Source organism: Dysidea avara, chromosome 12 (genome assembly GCF_963678975.1).
Source record: "Dysidea avara chromosome 12, odDysAvar1.4, whole genome shotgun sequence".
NCBI classification, from domain to species: domain Eukaryota; kingdom Metazoa; phylum Porifera; class Demospongiae; order Dictyoceratida; family Dysideidae; genus Dysidea; species Dysidea avara.
In genome coordinates, this window is record NC_089283.1 from 7,403,700 (window position 1) to 7,427,562 (window position 23,863).

General features: G+C 37.6%; 1 protein-coding gene and 1 long non-coding RNA gene across 2 annotated transcripts; both read right to left on the reverse strand.

The window, feature by feature from the left end:
- Positions 1-1,192: 1,192 nt before the first annotated feature.
- Positions 1,193-12,632, reverse strand: LOC136240352 (BTB/POZ domain-containing protein 9-like). The gene is made up of 2 exons (XM_066031303.1): positions 12,532-12,632; positions 1,193-3,232 (listed from the first exon to the last, which is right to left on the reverse strand). Exons 1-2 carry the CDS (start codon positions 12,581-12,583, stop codon positions 2,004-2,006), a joined length of 1,281 nt encoding a protein of 426 aa, XP_065887375.1. The 5' UTR covers positions 12,584-12,632; the 3' UTR covers positions 1,193-2,003.
- An 8,205-nt stretch (positions 12,633-20,837) lies between these two features.
- Positions 20,838-22,448, reverse strand: LOC136241540 (uncharacterized). The gene is made up of 3 exons (XR_010694315.1): positions 21,801-22,448; positions 21,658-21,697; positions 20,838-21,593 (listed from the first exon to the last, which is right to left on the reverse strand). It is a non-coding gene; the product is annotated as an uncharacterized lncRNA (long non-coding RNA).
- Between the last annotated feature and the right edge of the window lie 1,415 nt (positions 22,449-23,863).

A 23,863-nucleotide genomic window follows, 5' to 3' on the forward strand; every position in this document is an offset into this window, starting at 1 on the left:
TTAGAGTGACGGTTGTCACTCAGACACTCGCACACTAAAAACTCTAATAGACCAGTCAAGAATTTGAGGTAAAGATTAGCTATGGCAAGCTACTCTGAATTTTGAAGTTGAAACCAAACATCAGAAGTGTCATGGCAACTATCATAGGTGATCCTGTAGTGTTGTTATCTGTCTATTTTTAAATTAGATTTCCTAAGTAGCTTCGACCTTTATCTTTAATTTGCAGCCTTTATTTGCAAAGCTAATCACTACTGAAAGCTACTATGACACTATACTATGCTGCTTCAACCGTCTTCAAGTATATTAGTCAGCCAACATCATGTCATCATCTGAGCACAAAGCATAATGCCTATACATATATTAAGAGCATTTTGAATTTAAGAATTATAGTAACAGCCAGCTATCTAATTCTGGGGGAACACTATGAATGTGGTCAGCAATGGAAGAATAAAGAGTGTAGTTCAGTACAAGTGGGTGGGTAAAAGGAGCAGCTAATGAAAAATGCATGATTAGTATCATCACATAACTAATGCTACTGCAGCATGTATTTTACATAAAAATGCATCTTCACAGCACTGATGGGTGTTATTCCTAAGCAATGATGCAATATTAATCAGAATAACGAGATGACTATACCAGTATAAATTATTGCTATTTAATCTTGTACCCCCCATGCATGCTAATGGTGAAAATTTTGTGCTTTCGGAGGTGTCCATTGTTTATAGTGTGCATATATATCACTCATAGATTAAAAATTTTGAATAAGTTTTGCTGAATAAAGATCTTTCCTTGAATAGCTTAAAATTCTTCAAGTATTTTCAGCCAGGTAATTAATGTTTTACAAAGGTAGAAGGTTCCTATCGAGATACTGGAGCTGCATCACATGTAACCAACAAGTTCAAGAAGGACTTGTGTTGCATTTTTAACAGCTGGTTCATGATGCATGCATACACAACCTAATACACATGTACAGTAAGAGGGACAGCATACAATCATAATGTTATAGTCATTCTAACTTACAGCAAGAATTTAATTTCATGAATTTCCCCAACATGTTTCATTGGTTAAAAATTCAATGCACCGGTTGCCGCACTTGGCAGTTTTATCAAAAACTTCAGCAAATTGTGCATGTCATGTAAAAAGTGTGACTGTCTATAGCTGAAAACATGCGCTATTATACGTAAATCAGGTATAAGGTATTTAATTTAACACAAATATATGAGCTGTAAATGTACACACTATTCAACTAAAATTCACTCTTTATATTTGTGTACAATGCATAAATGTATCAAATGTTTAACTGTCACACATACAAAATACTATAAAAGTGACCCAGTCTGACAAAACCAGGCTTATCGCCTATTTAAAAGTATCGAGAAATGCCGGTTTTAAGTATTTAGTGTGTTGTAACTCGCCAATGGTTGACGCTATGTGTACCAAATTTTCACATGTTTTACACCAATTCCTTACCTTCCAGAGCATCCACTGTGCAAGTGGCCAACAACTAAGTTCCCACCATTTTAGATAGTTTTTAAACCGAGGTTGACTGTATCAGGCGAGCTGCAAATTGGGTGGGAGGCAGGGGCCTTGGAAGGCGGGCAAGCCGGTGTTCAAAAATTGAAAAGGAAGGCCAAGGGATGAATTAGGCCAAGTTTTGAGCCATTGAGGTCTCAAAACTGGCTAAAATGAAAGGAAATTCACAGCAGAGGTACTTATTCAACACCACAGAGCTGTATAGCCACATACAGTCATTCCCAGGCTGATCAGAGCTCCATTAAGGCCCCACACCACACGTACGTATCACCACTGGGCTCGGGAAAGCAGCCAGCAAAACCAGACCACTCAAGTCTAGCTGATTTTAAACGTGGAATTAGATAGTTTATTCATGTAGCTGTGTGTCCTGGGTGAAAAATCGAATCTGCTGACATGGGCGATAAAACCGGTTTTCTCAGACTGAGTCACAAACTTCATTACACATAAAGAGTTATGTCCTACATAAAGAGTTATGTCCTACAAAAGTGGACTTGATCACCCTCATTATACAGTACAATAATGATGCAGCATTTACATGTGTCATCAGACTCTTCTTTTAGAGGAATGCTCAGTAGTACAGTTCCAACTAAAAGGTCAATGTGACCATCATCAACATGGATATTTCCCCTCACTGTTTCCCTTAATGGAATTTCGTCAAAATCTAAATATTCATAAGAAGATAAGTCTTCATAAGCTAACAAAAGCTTTCCCTCTAGTTTGTCAGCACAGGCCTTCAAGCAAAATGTGAATGAGATAGGTTCATCTTCTGGATGTATGAAGACCCCACTTGCACATTTACCAGCTGGCAACTGAGATTTTGTTATCAGAGTACCTGTAGCTGAATGATCGATTACCAACCCATCAACCGAATCAAAATCAAAATAGAATTTTCTCACTTTGATCTGTTCCTGGGGTCCATCATACTTACCAGTATCATGATATTCTAAAGCAACTTTGTAAAGATCAGGATCAGCCATATTTGTTGGGTGTACTTTCTCGATCAAATCAACCTTACGGATCAGTGGATATCGAATCAGCTCAAAGAGTGATTTGATATCATTAGAATTCAATGTGCTTTTCTGCTGTTCACACCACCGAGCAACTCCAAGGAACAACTTAAGCTCAAGAACATCTAGCTCATCAGACTTTAAAAACATAATCAAAACTGGTAGAGGTATTGGTTCAGGAACAATCCCCAAGTCATCATCAACTATAATGTCAGCAAAACATTCCATGAAGATCACACAAGATGGCAACAGTGAGTCAAAATTATGCTTTACAGCAAACGTGGCAACACTACAGTAGTTGTAGCAGTCCAATGCTTTTTCGACCATATGACCAGACAACTTCACGAGGGCATCAATTCCAAAGTAATCAGAAGCTAGCATCAAGTCCAAACACTGCATCAAAGTTCCTTCTGCACAACCAATGTAAATAAACAGAAATAGCTTCTTGAGAATGGTGCTGTCTATATTGGTTAGTTCAATCTCCTTCTGACTACTCTCTTTCATGTTACCATACAACATAGCATGGAACACTGGTGAACCAGCTGCTACTATTACCCTATGAGCACTCACACTACCACCATCAGATGTCTTGAATATCACATCATGTGTACTGGGATCATTCAGTAGAGGTAAGAAGGTACCAATACACCAATGTCTATCCTTACATCTCAAAATTTTTTCTCCTGTAGAATCTATATAACACAAAATATACTGCTGATTGTATATATAAAGAAGAGACTATAATTGCATTACACCAGGGTAAGCAATGGTATATAGGGACAGAAAACAAGAATCAAATGACCAATGGAAGATGCCTGTCGCCTGATAAAGGTTATTATGTCAATATTTTGGTGCCTGGGATTTTACACTAAAATGCTTTTTGTGGGTATAATTACTATCTTACTGCTAAACAACTGAAACACTCTAATAGAGTATTCAAGGTCTACCTGAAGTCTCCTGGCAACAATTATGGGCGACCTTATGCATCTGTTTTTTTTTTTTTACACTTTAGCTACCCTGTTACTCATACCTCTTTGATTCGCAGCCTTCATATGGTACAGTTTGCAAAGCAACAATTAGTCAATGACTATCAAAAGCTGCTTACAAGTACGTAGTATTACACTTCCTTGGCTACATAACTATAGCAACTATATAAGTATATCGCCTATCAAAAGTCATGCCATCCTCTGATCACAAAGCATAATAATGTCACTTTGGCACTAGATATTTTTACAGACAAGAATAGTAGTAACTGCCATTGTGGCACGCCATAAATAATGTACTCAGCAAGGAAAACGGTTAATATGGCTAAAAGAATCAAAGCTGAACTCCGAAAGTCTTACAAACTTGAAGAAAGTAGAAATTCCCTCAAATGACTGTTTATAACGTCCTTGTGCCTCAACATTGGAAAAACATCTATACATGTGCTATCAGTTAATGAACATTTTGTAAACCTTCTCATCTTTATCCTCACTAATCCGAACAGCTCTGTTCTCAAGTTGACAAAAGTCTGTTCAGATTGGTGAATTTGTTTGGATTAGTAAACCCATTGATTATTATACAGAACCAAGTTCAATTGCTCTAATAGAACATACAATTGTTGCAAAATACTCTAATAGAACAGTCATTTGTACTGTTTGGATTAGCAAGTGTTCGGATTACTGGAGTTCACATTAGTGAGAATCCACTGTAGTTAATATTTAATTATGGTTTTGAGGAAGTAGTTTTCAGTGTTGAAGTTAGCCTGGAAGTCTTGACTGCTCTATTAGGGTATTTGAGCGCAGAGTGATTGTTCCATTAGAATGTTTTGTCGCAAGATCCAGAATGCTATAAGAAGCATTATAAATAGTAAAAGTGACCTAGTTAATCTTCACTACACTTCGTGGCAAATCCCAGTGTAGGTCATCAACCAATCAGTGACCTTCACTGGGATTTATAGTGACAGCTATACATTCATTTATTAAGTCGCCTTTACAGTATGCGGTGTTCTTCATTTTGAGAAGGATGCATATACAAGCTACCATACTGTATAAGTTTGACATCTCTTGTGTGGGTGCATAAAACTCTAGGGAAGTTGGATTGGAATGGAAAGCAGAAACAGTAATGACCAATGGAGTAGAGTATGAGTTGGATTTTACACCCAAAACGCTGCTGTTAAAAACTATCATAGAAAATATCATTCGTGACAAAAAGCATGCATGCAGCAAAACTTCTTTCTCACAATTAAAGATACCATACTTAATAGTGAGGCTAGTTGCTCTCTCAGTTATTCAGCCACAGTATTCATGGCACCAAAGACCTGTCGCATATTGGATTACAAAGCAACATTTACCACAATACATCATCACTTCATTGTACAACACCTTACATCATGTACTTCCGCTGCAGACAAACACAGCTACAAATAAATAAATGAATACACAAAACTGAAAGAAATACAAATGTATGCATAGTAAGTGGTCTCCTCTATAACAGCCAACAACATCAGTACAACAGGAGCTCATATCAGTGAATTATGACTAACTCTCACACAGTGGTCAGTGTATACATATCTAGCTATCAGACAGCTTTTCATTAGTTTTACGACATGCATTCAAAAGCCATAACACTTAAACAAACAACGAATTCCAGTCCTGGACCAACTTCTGCACCGCTATTGCAAAGTTCTTCTGTTATTTTTGTGCTTCCATGATGGTCCAAGAAATAGAAGACTCTTTTGCAGATATCTCTTGGTACATGACCAACAGTGATGCCATCCATGATGACAGCTACTGCATGGTTGTCATGATGATTATTCCATTCCTTCCTTAATGACCAACATTTCATCAATACTAGGTGTCCATAGATGTACTCATGTTCACAGTATCCATGCACCAATGAACTAAGATAAAACATTTCTTTTGATAGGCTCATCCACAAGTTCTACAACTAAGAGTAGAAATGCTTTGTCTTGAAGGAAAAAATGGATGCATTAAAATATACCAGAAAGAACCCCAAGGAGATGTCAAGAGATTTACATAGCAAAAGTGTTTAATTGCAGACGCAAGATGATCTAGGCAATACTGAAGAAAAGTGACAAATAACTGAGGAGTACTAGCAAAATGGTATAGCAATATCTTGAAAGGGGAACAGAGGAACTATAGCAATGATCATCTTAATGATGCAGTTAGCAAATGAACTAGGCAGTGAAATAGTGGCCCCATGATACAAGCTGCAAAACTAATTGTTGCTAAAATAGTGCGCTTATGGCTTCAAACAGATGGCTTGAAATCTTACACAAAAATAAAAGTTTACTCTCTCCTTGGCTTTCTTTCCATCTCTATATCTTCTGTGCTTTTCAGCAACAGGAAGCACTCTTAAAGACATCCCATTTCATCAATATTCCAAACATACTCTGGCTTGAATCCCTGCATTATATGCTTGATTCTTTCATGTCAACTTTACACAGTATATTCTGATATGTCTACTGCCACACTACTGACAGTGACTATATCACCTTCATTGCCAATGCTGCATGGGAGTAAAAATTTGCAATAGGTTGTGATGCTAAGCCTCACTGCTTAAGAATACAAAAAATCAAGAAGCCATTATGAGTGTTTATCTACAGTATGGATGGTATCATGCAGGATTACTCCACTTGAACAGAAGATTGTCAGGGCAAGAAGAAAAAGCATTCTCTTATTGATGGATAATGTAACTCCACATGACCCTTCTTTTGTTCCAACATTTAAATTGCATTTTTCCTCATGACACAACTGCAAAGTTACAACCTTTAGGTGCAGGTATAATAAAATTTACTACAGAAAGCTCCTATTAGTTTATGCATGTTTTCTCGGATGGAAGAGAGCAGTCTTAGCCAGCATTAGTACACCTGACAATATTAACAGTGTAGACGTGTTGAGTGCCATTAGGTGGACCAAGCTTGCTTGGGAAAATATATACAATCAAAAACCATAGTCAATTGTTTTAAACGCTGTAAAGCTGTCCCAGATGTATCTACTGGTGAAGAGTATGAGGGTCCATTTGCTGAATTAGACCAGACCTAAGTGATCTTGTTAATCAAATTCAGGTGACATCTCTGTTGATCAGCTATTTTCCGATAATAATGATCTCAGCACCTGTTGATGATCCAGAGAGAAAATATTTCTAGATGAGGTTTGTAGTGAAGTACATTTATACTACTATAGCCAAGAAAACAGCAACAAATGAGACATTAAAATTAATGAAGACTTGCAGTGAACGAAGAAAATGATGATGTTTTACCAGTCTCTACCATAAACATCATATAGCCATCCCAAGAAAGTTCTTTTGTCAATAGTAAAGCATTAGTTAGAGATGAGAAGGCCGTAAAAGTATCAAACATGGTTACAGAAATGCAGCCAACATACACCTAACGACTGTGGTATATTTGCTATTACAATGATGACTATCGCTGCTTATGACAGTGACACTCACATGATGTGCGACCTAAAGTTTTAGACACCAGTATATTAATTTCTTAATGCAATCATGTTGTGAATATAATCATATGGTAGCTACTGAAGTGACTATGTAACTGAAAATGTACACTCTTCGTAGGTAGAGTGTCAAAGTCATCACTAAAGCTCATACTAACAACAGTTCAAAAAAAAAAAAAAAACATGCAGTGGAAGCATAAACTGAAAATTTTTGTTTAATTTCTCTGGAAATGAGAAAATGGTGACATCCGGCTCCAGGAAAATTCTCGATGTTAAATGTAGCGAAGACAACAACAAAGTATGTGCCGATTGCTGTTGCAGTTTGAGCCATCATAGAGTGGCTATAAGGTGAAGAGTGTATGTTATAGCTAGCTATTGCGTGAATTGTATGCTATAACTATTGTGTGAATTGACTTACGTGAAGAATTGACCTGGTCTGGTCCGGTCCAGATAAACCCTCAAATTCTAGTGATACAGTAGAAACCTAACATACTACCCATGAATCAACACTTACACCATAGTGGAGAAAGAAAAGGGATGCAAAAGAGTTCAAAGATAAGTACATGATCCATGCACTACAGCTGTTGTGGTTGGCATAAAGGGTTGAAGTACTGTCAAAACCAAGCCTGTGAATTGTTAACCATAGTCAAGTTGTGATGGAAGCCTTGGTTAGTCAGGCAGTCAGTTAGTTTATAACTTAATAATTAAAATAGAAATTTGCTAGAAGTGTGTTTCAAGTTACTCTTAAGTCACATTTGGACATGTCTATAACCAATACAGCTAGAAGAAAAAGTAAGGCTGTGTTCAGGGGATATTATTTAGCGGGAAGGTCCAACCCTGCACAGTATTACCGTGATATATGATCAAGACACACGGTAGTGTATCATGCAGCCCAAGAATCCAGAGCGCCACACCGTGAGTATATTAACAGGAAGGAAGGAAACGCGATTTTCACACCTTTGTAACTCCGTGATTCCTTATCTGATTGAAACCAAAGTTGCTACAGAAGTGCCAGCTAGGTAGGGGAGTCCACATCCCAAATTTAAAGAAAATCACTCCAGCCATTTCCGAGATACAAGTGGCCAAAGTTTGGGGTTCTTTTCTTCGTTTTTTTTCTTCTTGTACTTCTTCTTTTCTCACACTTCGCAAAATCCGCCATAAAACACAAATTCGTAGGCTGAAATTTAGCACACTTTAAGGGCTCATTAAGGCAAATCTCAGTACCAAGTTTGGTAGGAATCCGATGAACATTCATGGAGTTATGACTGATTATTTGCGTAAAATAAGGTCGAAGGTCTGTCATGCCCACAGAGTAAACTGCTTGAAGGAATGAGCTGAAAATTGCTATGTAGATGGAGAAACTATCGTAGGAGTGCCTTTTTGTGGTTTGAAAGGAATCTAGTTAAAGATCATCGAGATATGACACAAAATCCAACCTGTGTCACAATTACGCGATTGATTTTTATGAATAAAAAAAAACTATTAGTTTTCCCGCCTACCAGGCAAACCGCTTAGAGCAATGAGCTGAAAATCGGTGTGTAGCTGGAATAATTACCACAGAAAGTCCTTGCAGTAGTACAGAAGAATTGGAGTACAGACCACTTAGTTATGATTCCAAAGTCAACTACATGTAGCATATGCGAGATCGAGATACTCTAATAGAACAGTCACCCTAATAGAGCATTCAGCTACGTTTATAACAATCATTATTCAATGTTAAATATACAAATATTTCATCAGACAAAAGCAATACACACAATTACTTCCTTTGTTCCACAATTCCTGCATTAAAGAAAGAAAAAAAAAGTTAAAAGGAAGCATCAAAGCCAAATGGCCAGCTTTGTGGCTTGCAATACAAAAAGAAGTGATATCTAAACCAAAACAGCCAAGCTGTAAAAAAAGAGTGCGGCCCCCCCAAAAGGCCAAGGTGAAAAAAGATGTGAAATCCAAGGTGGCGGCCAAGAAATGGCTGTGACAGTAGGTTAATGGTAAAAATTTTAATTACGACAATTAAAGTGAATTTGGTGCCGAATCCTAGTGGAGGAGGCAACGCAAATTCACCTGAATTGTCGTAATTAAATTTTTTGCCATTAACCTACCATCACAGCCATTTCTTGGCTGCCACCTTGGATTTCACATCTTTTTTCACCTTGGCCTTTTTGGGGGGCCGCACTCTTTTTTTACAGCTTGGCTGTTTTGGTTTAGATACATATATATACCCTAAGTGAAGAAGAAACCAAACAACTCAACCTCAACTGATTAAGCATAACAACATTTTTCAATATTCGTATGAATACGGTGAGTCAAGGGTTGGAGGGTTACAGTGAGTCATGCCTTGAACAAAAAGTTACCTTTGAACAACTTGATAGTTAAAATGGATACAAATAGTAAAACCAAGTACACAAAAAAATTGTAATTTTCAGCTAGAGTAGGAACCATAGCATATCTATAAAAGTAAGGTAAGGCAGGGAAATTTCGTAGATAATTTGCTTTCGCGCTGATAACTTGTGATCAACACAATCAATTGCTACCAAATGTGGATACAAATACCAAGTGGTTATGCACTCTATGCATACCAAATTGTAAGTGATTCGGTATATCTGTTAGGGAGATGTAGAACAAAATAACGGGAGGCGTCGAAAAACAAGTATGGGGCAATTTCGTATATTTCTGCTGCAAGCTACGAAGATCACCAATCCCAAGAAAACTATCTTACTTTGGTACAAAACATACTACAGAGCACGGTTAGTCCTTAAAACAGCCACAGATACTCTGCAGCACTGCATTTCTTGCTCAGTTGATTTCAATGTGTAATCATTCAGTTGTGTTGGTTAAGCCGCCACAAATTAAGCTTGGTTTTAGAAACTGGTAGCCCATAAATTAATAAGCAGGTAGAAGTATTACAATGGCACTAATGATAAATAAATTTTTACAGCAAAACCGTGCTACACAGCTTCAGTCAAACTGTGCTTTTGAAAAACCAGCAAAGCCAGAACCTACCAATTTAGTGTAAATTAATCCCCATAGCCTAACGTACGTTAACCATAAATGTTGAGTGATTGATAAAACCGTTGAGAAGTTACAGCCCAGTAAAGTTGAAATTACGAAATTGCCCCACCCTACCTTACTGAAACAAGTTGGAGTAGTCCATAATATTAAATCACAGTAAAACGTTATATCCTACTGTGCATTTCCGTTATGGTATACTGAGCACAGTGGGGATATAACACTTCTTATTGTTTTACTGTGATTTAATATCGTAAGGACTACTCCAACTTGTTTCAGTACTTTTCATCGATGTGCTATGGTCCCTATACTCTAGTTGAAAATTCCAATTTTTGTGTATTTGTTTGTTAACCTTTTTTGTAAATAATTATTATGACCGGTGAACCCACGTATACTACATCTGAAATGACACTGTGGATCCCAGCTATATCAATTATCATCTAAAAAGTGAAGTATCCATTACGCTTCTTTGTCAGCTATGCTCAACCTGTTGCACAGCATTTCGAATCAAGAAAAGCACCTCTGTAATCTCTGCATACTAAACGAAAGAAATGGTGCAGCGCCCCAGTTATATCAATAATTATTATCGTCTGAAAAATGAAGTATCCATTATGCTTCATTGTCGGTAATGTTCAACCCGTTACACAGCAGTACAAATCAAGAACTGTTCAAAAAGCACCCCTGCAATCAAAGTAGCCACTATGAAAATACGGACAATTTCTGTTACGAAGGGAAGCCATCACGTGCTACCACCACATCGACACTTTTCGCTGTCAGCAAATATGAATGGGATACAACGAAGGACACTGGTAAGTCCATGAAGAATGCATTGTACATACTGCGGTATGACAAAAGGCACCTCTCAGGCCGAAGCGATGTCGAACAGTGAAAAAATCAAGCCTGTAGCATTAGCCGTGCTTGTCTGAAGGAATCAGTCAGTTACTCAAGACAGTCAGTCACTAGAAAATTCCGTTAAATATATACATTTTAAAATTCAGTAGCAACTTGTTGAAAGCGTTTTAGGTCGATCTGAAAGCTTGTTTGGGCTTAATTTTACCTAACCAATACTGCCTCATCGTCGACAGGGAAAATTGAGGCTGGTTTTTGGGCGACGTTATTTCGTTGGCCATGCCTACTCCTTTGTGGTCTCTACTATACAGTACTATCGTAGTGTATATGTATTTGCACACCAACTGTATGAATAGCACACTCCATTCCTAAATTACATAGTAAATGCAGTTACATGCAGCCTTGGAATTAGGCACACATTGTTTCACTGCCTGACCACAGGAATTAAAGTGTATGACATCAGAAACCCTACTGGGTTGGTACAACCATTTCAACTGTTCTTCATTACAAGGAATTTATAATATACCAAAATTCGAGGATAATGGGGAGCAGAAATTTTTCATAGCACAGTGGGGGGATAGTGGAAGTTTGGTGGTATCCAACTCTTTGCACAAAGTCAATCATAATTTAAGAACCCATTCAACTTTTTCTTAGGAGTTGCACTGAAAGACTTGTTAAAATAATGTTGAAAGGCTTCTTCAGACAGTCACATACGTGTATGCTATGTTCTCCTAGATCCTTACTATACAAATACAAGCAAGGGGCCTGATATAGCCATGCATACTACAGCCTGCGACCACTGTCAAAGCAATAGGTCAATGAACAAGGCCCATGGACAACAGCCAAGCTGGTTTCCAACACAGTCAAAACTGTGTAAGTATAGTGCATGAAAATGGACGATATCTGCAATGACATTTTCTGACATCACAAGACAAAATGGTCGTGCTGGTATGGACAATTTGTAGAGGGAGGTATTGGGTGGGATACTGTTTCCCTATGATAACATTTATAAATTCAAAAACAGTGAGGCATATATTATACTTTTATAATCTACTGGTTCCATTTGTAAAAAAAATATATATAGACAATGTTCTGCGTGCCAAAGTCTCTGAGGCCACCACACTAACAGCCATTCTGTCAATTATAACATCAAATTTCGTCAACGCAGATATCATCCATATAGTGACCAGATCATTGGTTAGTCTTGCATGGTCAGACTGCATTTTTCGGCACATGGCTTATCAATTAGCTTACTATTCTAATCGATAAGTGCTGTCATGTCTAGAAAACGGTCTGGCCACTTGAAACTTGGTCAGTGGTTATTGAATCTCATCAAAATTGAAAATTTTATCCTATCCAGCTTCGGAGATCGTAGTACAATGCCTAGCTCTGGGAGAAAAAAAACCTATTGGAGTGACGCTTTAATACGCAAAAGGTCGGACGCTGCTAGAGAAAGGTGTCCCCCCACCATCACCATCCGGGTACATGCGAGGTTGTTGAACGCTTGTTAGGAAATCACACCCAGCCTCTTTTAAACAACCAGAAAAAGTAGTGACCAGTCAGCAACATACAGTCTAGGTGCGCCTAAGAAGGTGCGCCTAAGAAGGCACGACAACTGGTCACTGATGAATTGGCCAGTACAACATCGATGAAATTGAGGATGAAATGTATAAAGATACCTTCTGGCTCTGATTCTGTTTTCATTCGTTTCGTTGCTGGTCCCTCTTCCATGATCAAACAGCTGTCCAACAAGCGAGGCCACGTTTCGAATACTTTTCGATTGTGGCATTCTAAAAGTGCACATCACGTGCGCATGCGTGAAGGCTGCACAAAGGAATTGCCTACAGCCAGAGTGTCTTACATCAGAGAATGCCTACTAAAAGTATGCATAAGACGAGATAGGTACAACAGAAAAATTTGATAGGATCCAAGCCATGCATTCTCGGAAGCCATTCAATGCTTGGTATTGTGTTTTTTTTTAACTATTTTGGTGTTTTATAATTAAAACTTTATATTAATCTAGAGTATTTCAAGTGACATTAGCTAAATCATATGTCATTAAATTGAAATACTGCATAGCTATTATATTTTTGTGTCAGTTTCGTTTACAATTGTACCTTATATAGAGCAATCGGGCCAGCTTTAACACAAAGATTAGTGCATCACCACTCTGCGTGCTCTTTGCTAGGGTCCGTAATGCGAAAAATCGTTATCCTCCAATCAACCACCTAACTATTGTCATGTGTTAGCAGTGGCAGATCTAGGATTTTTGAAAGGTGGTTTCTGAAAGTTGGTATAACTGAATAAGACATCTGATGATATTTTTCAGAAAGTTTTGAGTTTAAAAGCTCTGAGATTGGATTTTAGGCTACTTTTAGTTAGTAATTACAATAAATCCAATGCAAATACTATAGTTAATTATAGGGTAACGGTGGCGGATACGGAGGGGGCACGTGTCCCCCCCCCCTCCATCCTTTTCAATAAAAATTGCATACTAATAAAGCAGTCACAGTGTTCATGGGGCAGTGTAGCTTAACTATGAAGTTATGAATAAGGATCTCAATAAGGATCTTTATATACTTTATGGTAAATACATTTGGTAAAAGGCAGCCAATGTTATTATTATTAATATTAAATACAGAGAAAAAGGCATTATGCCTGTGAGTCCTGCTCATTACAATAAACAATTACATTAAGAATAAAAGTTATCAATCAAAATTTTAAAGTTGTCAGTAGAATTAGACGACACTACATAATTGGGTAAATTATTCCATGAATTGATGGTTCTTACTGAAAAGAATTTACTTCGAACATTGTTTTGGGCATGAGGTTTAAAAAGTTTGAAGTCATGTCCCCTTGTGGCACTTGACAAATTCAGGTGGAAAAATAATTCAGGTTGAAGATTAACATTCCCTTGTAAGATATTATATAGCATAATCATGTCAGCACGATGCCTTCGATATGACAATGTAGGAAGCTTGAGGGTAACCAGACGTTCATCATACTCCAAACTGGACAGATCCTGAATACATTTAGTGGCTCTTTTTTGCACTCTCTCCATCCTGTCACAATCTCCAATATAATTGGGTCCCCATACAACATTAGCATATTCAAGGTGAGGTCTTACCAGAGCCTTGCAGAGTATTGGAAGGGTCTTTCTATTTAGAGTGTTAAATGATTTTTTGATTAATCCCAATACACGATTGGCTTTGTTTATAGCAGAGGTTGCTTGGCTATGGAACTTTAAGCTAGAATCCACTATTATTCCTAAGTCTTGATGTTCTGATACTACCTGTAGGGGTTGTCCATCCATATAATATGTATGACATGGGTTAGAGTTACCCAGATGCATAACAAATGTCTTAACAATGTTGAAATTCAGCAACCACTTCATTGACCACTCTTTTAGTAATAAGAGATCTTGTTCCAATTGATAGTTACTCTGCTGGTTTACAATTGGGCAAAACAACTTAACATCATCAGCAAACAACAACACTTGGGATGATACTACACTGGGAAGATCATTGACATAAATTGAAAACAAAAGAGGGCCAATCACAGATCCTTGAGGCACACCACTGATCACATTACTTGTAGCTGATTTAACACCATTAATCACAACAGCCTGTTTCCTTTGAGAGAGAAAAGATCTAATCCACTGCAGAACTTTGCCCTGTATGCCATAAGCTTCAAGTTTTAAAAGTAATCTTTCATGTGGGACAGAGTCAAAGGCCTTACTGAAGTCCAAATACAGTACATCAACAGGGACGCCTTTCTCAAGAGATTCAGTCCAGTAATGTAGTGCAGTTAAAAGTTGTGTAACACAGGAGCGTCTTGGCATAAAACCATGCTGTTCATTAGCTAATAGATTATTCCTAAATAGATAGTCAAACATTTTATCTCTGATCACTGATTCCAATACCTTGCAAATCAGTGGAGTCAAACTAATCGGTCTGTAATTAGATGGGAGTTTACGGTCACCCTTCTTAAACACTGGAGCCACGTCTGCTAGTTTCCAATCATTAGGAACTATACCTGTGTCCAAGGATTTCTGAAACAATACCGCTAAAGGTTTTGACAATTCAAGAGCTGCTTCTTTGAAAAAACGGGGATGCCAACCATCTGGACTGGGTGATTTATTAGCATCTAAGTGACATAGCTTGTCATAAATATCGTTATCAGAGATATGAATATCAGCCATTGGTACATCATTAAATACATCAGGTAAAGAAGGCATATTTCTTAAATCTTCCTGGGTAAAAACACTTGCAAAATACTCATTAAGAACATTAGCTTTATCTAGATTTGAAACAGCTTCTCCATTATCACTAGTCCTTAAAGTATCCACAGGTAATCTAGTCTTCATTTTAGAATTGACATATTTCCAAAATACTTTTGGATTTGTTTTGATGTTTGAAACAAGGTTTTCTTCATAATCAGACTTCAGCCTTCGAGTCAAACTACGAAGATCATTACGTACTTTAGCAAATCTATTGTAATCCAAAGTGCTGAGAGTACTACAATACTCATTCCAAAGTGACCTTTTCTTTTTACTTAATCGTATAACATCTTTATTTGTGTAAACATTCTTAAATTTAGGCTTAGAACTAGTTAGTGGAACAGAACGTTTAATAGCTACATCAAATTTAGTAAAAAAGTACTGCCAAGCTGCATCCATTGTCATATTCATCATATCTTCACAATCAATATTTGTTACTTCAGACCGAAGCATGTCATAATCACCAGCATTAAGATTAAATTTAATATAATCCAAGTTTGCATCAGGTGTTACTAAATTAAAGCTAAACTGTAAACATAAATGGTCACTTTTGCCTAAAGGGGGTAGATAATTCAAATTGGAAATCATACCTTCTTCATTAGTTATTACTAAGTCCAACAATGATGGTGACACTCCATGTTTGAAACAAGTGGGCTCAGAGACATGCTGACATAATGCACAAGTAGATAATACTTCTAGGAACTCCTCAGAAGACTGGGGAGCAGAGCTTGAATCATTAACAGTTAATGTCTCCCAACTGATATCATTATAATTAAAGTCTCCCACTAATAACAGATGTGATGGCTGTCTATCACACACTTTCTGAATAAAGTCACTAAGCAATTTGGTACTTTCAGCTTTACTAGCATTAGGACTTCTGTATATACCCCAAGAGTAAGTTATCGGGTAAAATAACCTCTGCCAAAAGATATTCCTCAAATAGACTGTTCGAAAATATAATCTGTTTAGTACTAAAAGCAATAGAAAAATACACTATGATACCTCTTTTACCTGATTTACCTAAGTCAGATGCATTATAGTCAAAATTTACATAAAAATTGTATCCAGGAATTGCCAACTGAGACAAGGGTATAGAATTAGATTGTGCTTTTGGAATCACCTCAGTAAGAATTATAATATCAGGTTTCTCAACACTTATCATCACTAAAAGGTCATCTTTCTTATTTAATGCTTGGTCAGCATTTGTATAAAACACAGTTAACTTCTTACCAGTACCTGTCTTGAGAGAGTCTAGTCAATTAGATGTGGAATTAGGTGGTGGATTATTGGTGTTTGAAGCTGGTGGTGGATTACGGATGTTTGTGATAATCTTGCCTCGTCGAATCACGAGGTTACGTTCTCCCTGAGATCTACGTCTTTGCAATTCTGCTCTCAATTGCTTAGCCTCCTCACGTTCTTTAACAGTCATATCTGGTGAAATGTAGACATTTTTAAAATTCTCAGATTTGCGAAGAGAACTAGCATTCCTTAAAATAGCGCTTCTAGCATTGACACTGGGAACTGTAATCAGCACAGGTCTAACTCTGGTCTGGCTTAATTTGCCTAATCTAATACACTTAGTTACCTCAACATCCCCAATGTGAAATTCAGATTGAAATAGGTGAGCAAGCTTTTCGGAGTCCAACTTAGATCTCTCAGCAACTGACTGCACTGTTGGTTCCTCAAGATTATACACGATGAGATTAACTCTCCTCCTTTCACGGTCAAGATATTCGTCAACAATTGCACTGGGGTTCATTGCCATTACAGGTGGTGAATTAGCCATGTTAGGAGTTGCTGGAGCTCGGTTAATTGATTCTGCAGTTGCCTTGATCTCACTTCCAAGATTTTGATTCATAGAGCAAAAATCATTCACCTTAGATGACAGCTGAGATAGAGCACTGCGAATTTCGTCTTGTTCTTTCACTAGGGATTGCAAAGTATCTCCATTACTTCCAGAGGCAAGGATCGCTTCGACGTTATTAAAAATGAACTGTTTTGAGCGAGTGACACAGTTATTTAGCCGGCAATAAAACATTACATTCTCTATCGACTTGGTCAGCTGGTTAATTGATCCATACTGCTTTTTAGTAAAACCTTCACAATTGGCATGAACCCACACAGAACACAAATCACATTGTAACGCTTCGCTAGAAGGCGAGCATTTTTTGCGGCAATGTCCACAAATATCTACATCTTTACTCAACAACTGGTCCTTAGGATCAGGAGAATCGTTTGGACGGCCTCTTTTATGACGCGGTGGTATATCTCCTTCCATTTCATCTTCCATACTCGCCTGAAGTGAGTTTTCTTCAGTCATGGTTCGAAATAGTGCACACTCAGACCCAAAACAGCCCAAAAATACTCTCCCTAGAGGTACAGCAGGAAGAAAACTGCGATTTAATAATTACCTAAACAAAGAAGCTAGGTTTAAAAGCCAAAAACTGGTGAGCAATTTTGCTTTCAGCAATGACTCTAAAATATTCCAGTATGTGAGAAACCTTACCAAATCTGCTTCCATCCCTTCCACAATATTTTATGACAATACTTCTGCCTCTCAAGACCTTGACAAAGCTAATTTATTTAACAAATACTTCTACTCAGTGTTCTCTCGAAGTACTTATTCCCTTCCTAATTTTGAAAATATGCCCCGAGCAAGTGTGTCCCTCGACTCAATTTACATCTCTGAAGAAGACGTTTACGATGTATTATTATCTCTGGATCCTCACAAGGCAACTGGTATCGATGGAATCAGTCCAGCAATTCTAAAACACTGTACATCTGTTCTAGTCAAACCTCTACACTATTTGTTTTCATATGCTATCCACTACTACTCACTACCTTCTGAATGGCAAATTCACTGTATTACTCCTATCTTTAAATCTGGTGACAAAAACAGTGCCACCAACTACAGACCTATATCTCTGCTTTGTGTTGCATCAAAAGTACTTGAACGATTAATATACAACAAAGTTATAGCCTCCATTTCCAATGTCATCTCTATGTGTCAATTCGGATTTATGAAAGGCTGTTCAACTTTACAACAACTTCTCATATTTTTAAACAGTATTCATGAACACTGTAAAATTCAAACAGATGTAATATACTTAGACTTTGCAAAAGCATTTGACAGAGTTCCCCACAATGAATTACTTTTAAAACTCTGGAAAATCGGTATCACTGGTAATCTTTGGTGGTGGTTTAGATCTTACCTCAACAACAGACAGCAATGCGTTCGCCTTAATGGTACATATTCCACTTTCTTACCAGTCCTATCAGGTGTGCCTCAAGGGAGTATTCTAGGACCACTTTTATTTCTTATCTACATCAATGACTTATTTTTATCTGTCCGTTCCTCTAATGCTCTCTCCTTTGCAGACGACACAAAATGCTATAAACAAATTCTTGAACATCTAGACTCCATACAACTTCAACAAGACCTTGATTCAATGGCAAACTGGTCTAGAGATTGGAACCAATTTTTTAATACCAGCAAGTTTATACATCTATCATTTAATACAAAATTCCCTACATCCTACTTCATAGACGACACTATAATCAAAACTAGTAGTACTCACCGTGACCTCGGTGTCATTTTATCAACTGATTTATCTTGGAAAAATCATTATAACCATATATCAGCTAAAGCCTATAGAACCCTTGGACTACTGAGACGTACCTTCAGCCACTCAGTTGACATTCCAACCAAGAAAACTTTATATTTAGCATTAGTTCGATCACAATTACTTTACTGTTCTCCTTTATGGCACCCCTACCTTATTTGCGACATCTCTGCTTTAGAAAGAATCCAACGCCGGGCAACCAAATTTATTCTTAATGACTATGTAACCGATTACAAAACACGTCTTATCAAACTTAACATACTACCACTGATGTACACCTATGATCTTTATGACATACTCTTCTTCGTAAAATCAATCCAGCATCCATCTAATCATTTCAATATCAGTAACTATGTCCACTTTTGCCGCAATCCTACCAGATCCTCCACCAGTAACAAGCTTCAACACAATTTTACATCAACCAACAAACAAAGTAACTTCTACTTTAACAGATTACCAAGAACCTACAACAGTCTACCAGTACTTGACTTAAATCAACCTTTTCCCACCATTAAATCACAGTTACTCAAGATCTTCTGGCAGCATTTTATAAACAATTTTAACTCTGACAATCCCCACAGTATGCACTTTGTTTGCCCTTGTAGTACCTGCTCCAAGTCTCCTCGCCCACCAAACTTCAGCAGTAATTAATCTTTTTTTTTTTTTCTTCTTCTTGCTCTCTCTTAAAATAAGTACTTAGCTATATAAGTAAGTTTATTATTAAATACACATGTAAGTTTTAAAATTATAGGATAGTTCAACTATATACCAAATGTAAATGTATGTAATAACCTTAGCCAGCTAACTTAATTTGATTGTAATTTTATACATTCAATTGTAATTGTAAGTTGTACGTATACTTTTTCTGGCTGTGGACACCAGTTGCCCACAGACCATTAATGCAGGCCTTGCCTGCATTAAAAAGCAGTTAAAATAAAAAAAAAAAAAAAAAACAAAAGCCAAATTATAAGTGCTGAAATACGCGGGTCCTGGAAGGTAACAACCAGGCCGGTCCCTCGCCAAAATTTTTTTTTTTTTTGCTGTGACCTTTTTTTTTTGGTCTTCAACTTTTTCGGGAAAGTGCACCCCCCTTTTCCAAACTCTGGACCCGCCCCTGAGAAAAGATGGTGACTACAAGCTGTAGCTTTGATTGTTCTATTAGAGTAGTTACTTGACTGCTATATTAGAGTATCTCAATCATTTTTAATTCAGTGGGAGATAAGTGTTGCTGAGGGTTCAATAGCTATAAATGGTGTTAGTTAAGTGCAGCTGCATGCATGCTACTGAAATACAGTGGTACGGCTAGTTGTTTGGCCGATATGACAAATTGTCAATGTCAGACTTCCACAGAACTAAATTTAAAAGGGGGTTTCTGTCGAAACCCCAGAAACCCACCACTGGTTAGGCTAAGTGTAACTTGAATAACACCAGCGTATAAAGGACTTGCACGCGTGAAACAACGCCGGTTGCTAGGCAGACATGTTTCGGGACAACTTTCTATGGCGCATATTGGGTCAGAACGAAGGTAACGAGATTTATTCACTAAGCGCTGGGTATAATGGCCAGTGGCGGATCCAGGGGGGGAGGCACGGGGGGCACATCCCCCCCCCCTCTCTTAAAAAAATGTATATAAGATCGAGATACTCTAATAGAGCAGTCAATCACCAATCACTCTAATAAAGCAGTCACAGTGTAAAAAGTGCTTTGGTACAGGCAGGCCTTAAAAATATCCCATGCATTAGTATGGATGATTCAGACATGCAAGAAGCAAAGACTGTATAATCGAGCCAGGCGCTATCATCGTGACACTGATTGGTCCGAATACAAATTGCTGCAGAAAGAGGTAAACTTTAAACTTAAACACCAGCACAAAACATATGTGACAAATCTTGTATCATCATCACACAACAGAAAATCTCTTTGGCACTACCTGAAAACTCGTAAGCAAGATAACAATGGCATTGGTACATTAATACATCCCGAAAATGGCAATGCTTTAATACACCCAATTGAAAAGGCAACTGTTTTAAATGATCATTTCAAATCTGTATTCACAACTGATGACGACAGGAGTACCATTCCTGACAAAGGTCCTTCATTACATCCATCTCTACCAGCATTTGAAATCACTGAACAAGGAGTTTACAACATTCTAACCAACTGTGATCCATCAAAATCTCCTGGTCCAGACTCCATACATCCACTTGTACTAAAGACAACAGCAGCTGAAATTTCTCCTATGCTCACTCACATATTTAAACAATCGCTAGAAACTGGAACTGTACCATCCCAATGGAAACATGCCTATGTCAGTCCAATATTCAAGAAAGGTCAAAAATCTGACCCAAAAAACTATCGCCCCATCTCATTAACATCAGTAATATGCAAATCAATGGAACACATTATAGTAAGTCAAATAATGAAGCATCTGGAAGATCAAAATATTCTTTCTGACAGACAGTTCGGATTTAGGTCTAAGCACTCTTGTGAGTCAAAATTATTTATCACTATCAACGACATTGCCAAACAAATAGACACAAATTTACAAGTTGATGCTGCAATACTAGATTTTTCTAAAGCTTTTGATAAAGTATCTCACTCAAGACTCCTCTACAAACTAAGGCATTATGGAATAAGAGGGAATGTATTACACTGGCTTGAATCCTTTCTTCATGGTCGCACACAGCAAGTTATAGTATAAGGTTCTAAATCATCCACTTGTGATGTAACATCTGGTGTTCCCCAAGGGTCTGTTCTTGGACCAGTTCTATTCTTGATTTATATCAATGAAATCATTGCCAACATCCAAAGTGAGATCCGTCTTTTTGCAGATGATATCCTTATTTACAAAACCATTAAAACACCACAAGACCATAAAATACTTCAAGATGATTTAAACTCACTGACAAGATGGGCAACTGACTGGATGATGGAATTCAACATCTCCAAATGTAAAATTTTACAGATAACAGCACACCATAACAAGAGTACTTTCACATACAAAATGTCCGACATTCCACTGGCTACAGTATTAGAACACAATTACCTTGGAATCCGTCTCCACCACAAATTATCATGGGATCCTCACATCAATTACATCTGTAACAAGGCAAATCGACTCCTTGGATTCTTAAAAAGAAATCTCCACAATGCACCATCAGAAATTAAAGAACACGTCTACAAACAATTGCTCTTACCATCATTAGAATACTGCTCAACCATCTGGGACCCCTATCATCACACTAGTATTAGTAAACTAGAAATGATTCAACACCGCGCTGCTCGTTTCGTTTTGAACAAACCCTGGCACAGATCTAACCAAAACCATGATAGCATCACAGACATGTTAACCAGTCTTGAATGGCCTACACTTCAAAACAGAAGAACAATTGCTAGACTCACCTTCCTATTCAAGATTGTCAGGAACTTACTAGCAATACCTGATCATTGCTTACCGTCACCAACTCCAGTGTCCTCCACCCGTGCTCAACATCCTCTCAAGCTAACTCAATTGCAAACAAGAGTTGATGTGTACAAATACTCCTTCCTCCCTCGAACAATTATTCAATGGAACTCCCTTCAAATTCCTAACATCGACACAATAGATCTTGAAACATTTAAGAACGCTGTAAGTAATATAATATAATGCGTGATTGTAATGCTCATTAGCGTGTTGCCCCTAGTGGGCTTTGCTAATTAACAATAATAATAGTGTTCATGGGGAAGTGTAGCTTACTTAGGAAGCTATAAATAGGATTTTATTTTACATAACATACGTGATATAATATATTGGTAAGGATAACTAGCTATTATTGTTGTGAACTTTTTTTTTTTTTTTTTTTTTTTGCTCTTCAACTTTTTTTCAGCAAGGTGCCCCCCCTCTTTCCAGACTCTGGATCCGCCCCTGATGGCACTGGGAAGCGGGGCTGTTTCGAAATAGAAGATCTTATCATTAACTTCGTGAAATAGGTGGCTAATTAAATTTCGATACGTTACTCAACAATTCTAACTTCGTCGCCTTTTTTAACGAGCTGGCTAGTATTTACAACACAACTCAACACTGATTCGCTTCATTACAGCCTGTACCAAATACTGAGAAAGCGCTTTTCAGCCAAAACACTGTCCCGAAACATGGCCGACAGCTATGGTTGCTTAGCAATTACGATGATTTACGTCACGCTGCAAGTCCTCTATAGCAACCAAGTTTGCCGGCACTTCTTTCTGGTAGAAAATGAAGGAAATGTCTTGAAATCATGTGATTTTTAGCTGCAGCATTTCGTAGCTTACTTCCCATACCTCGATATTCATGTTCAACTAATAAAAGTTTTAGAAGTCCCTGTGTTCATCAATGCCGCGTGCCCATCTCAGGAGAGGCATCACATGCAGGAGCGATGCGAGATGGACCTACTATTTATTTATTTATTGTTAATCAGCAGGACCCTCCAGGGGTATAATGCTGATGTGCAATTACATGTGTACAATTTCAATTAGTTACTTAACTATATGTGACCGGATTTGCGAAAAGTTACCTTTTTCACACACAAAATTTGACCCATTTTTTGAACTTTAAAGCCTCATAACATTTTGATCATGGCATATAATTGCATGAAATTTTCATTGAATGTACCTACAGTATCTGGCGACAGATTGATACTAGAAGCAAGTTAATCAGTATAAGGAGTCAAGTGGTACATCATTTTGTTTGCTGGTATGTCAAATGTGTGGAAAAGGTACCTTTTCGCAAATCCGGTCACATATAAGTATGTACAATTACGACAAGTTACTTAATTATATACATATGTACAATTACAATAATAAACTATAAAAATATATACAATTACGATAAGTTACTTAACTATATACATAAAAGGGGCTAATTTTTGCTTAAATTCTTCAACACAGTCAGTCTCAATAATCTCAGCATCCATTCTGGTAGCTACAGTTCTTGGGAGGAAGGAATATTTATATACATCAATTCTTGGTTGGTAAGGACTACTTCCACGCAGTATGCACATTGAGCTGACCGATGCCCCCTCCATTGTAGCTGTCTACTTACGGTATCACCAGAACAAGTGGCTAGCTGTAAGGAATCACGGTGCCAAAAAAAAG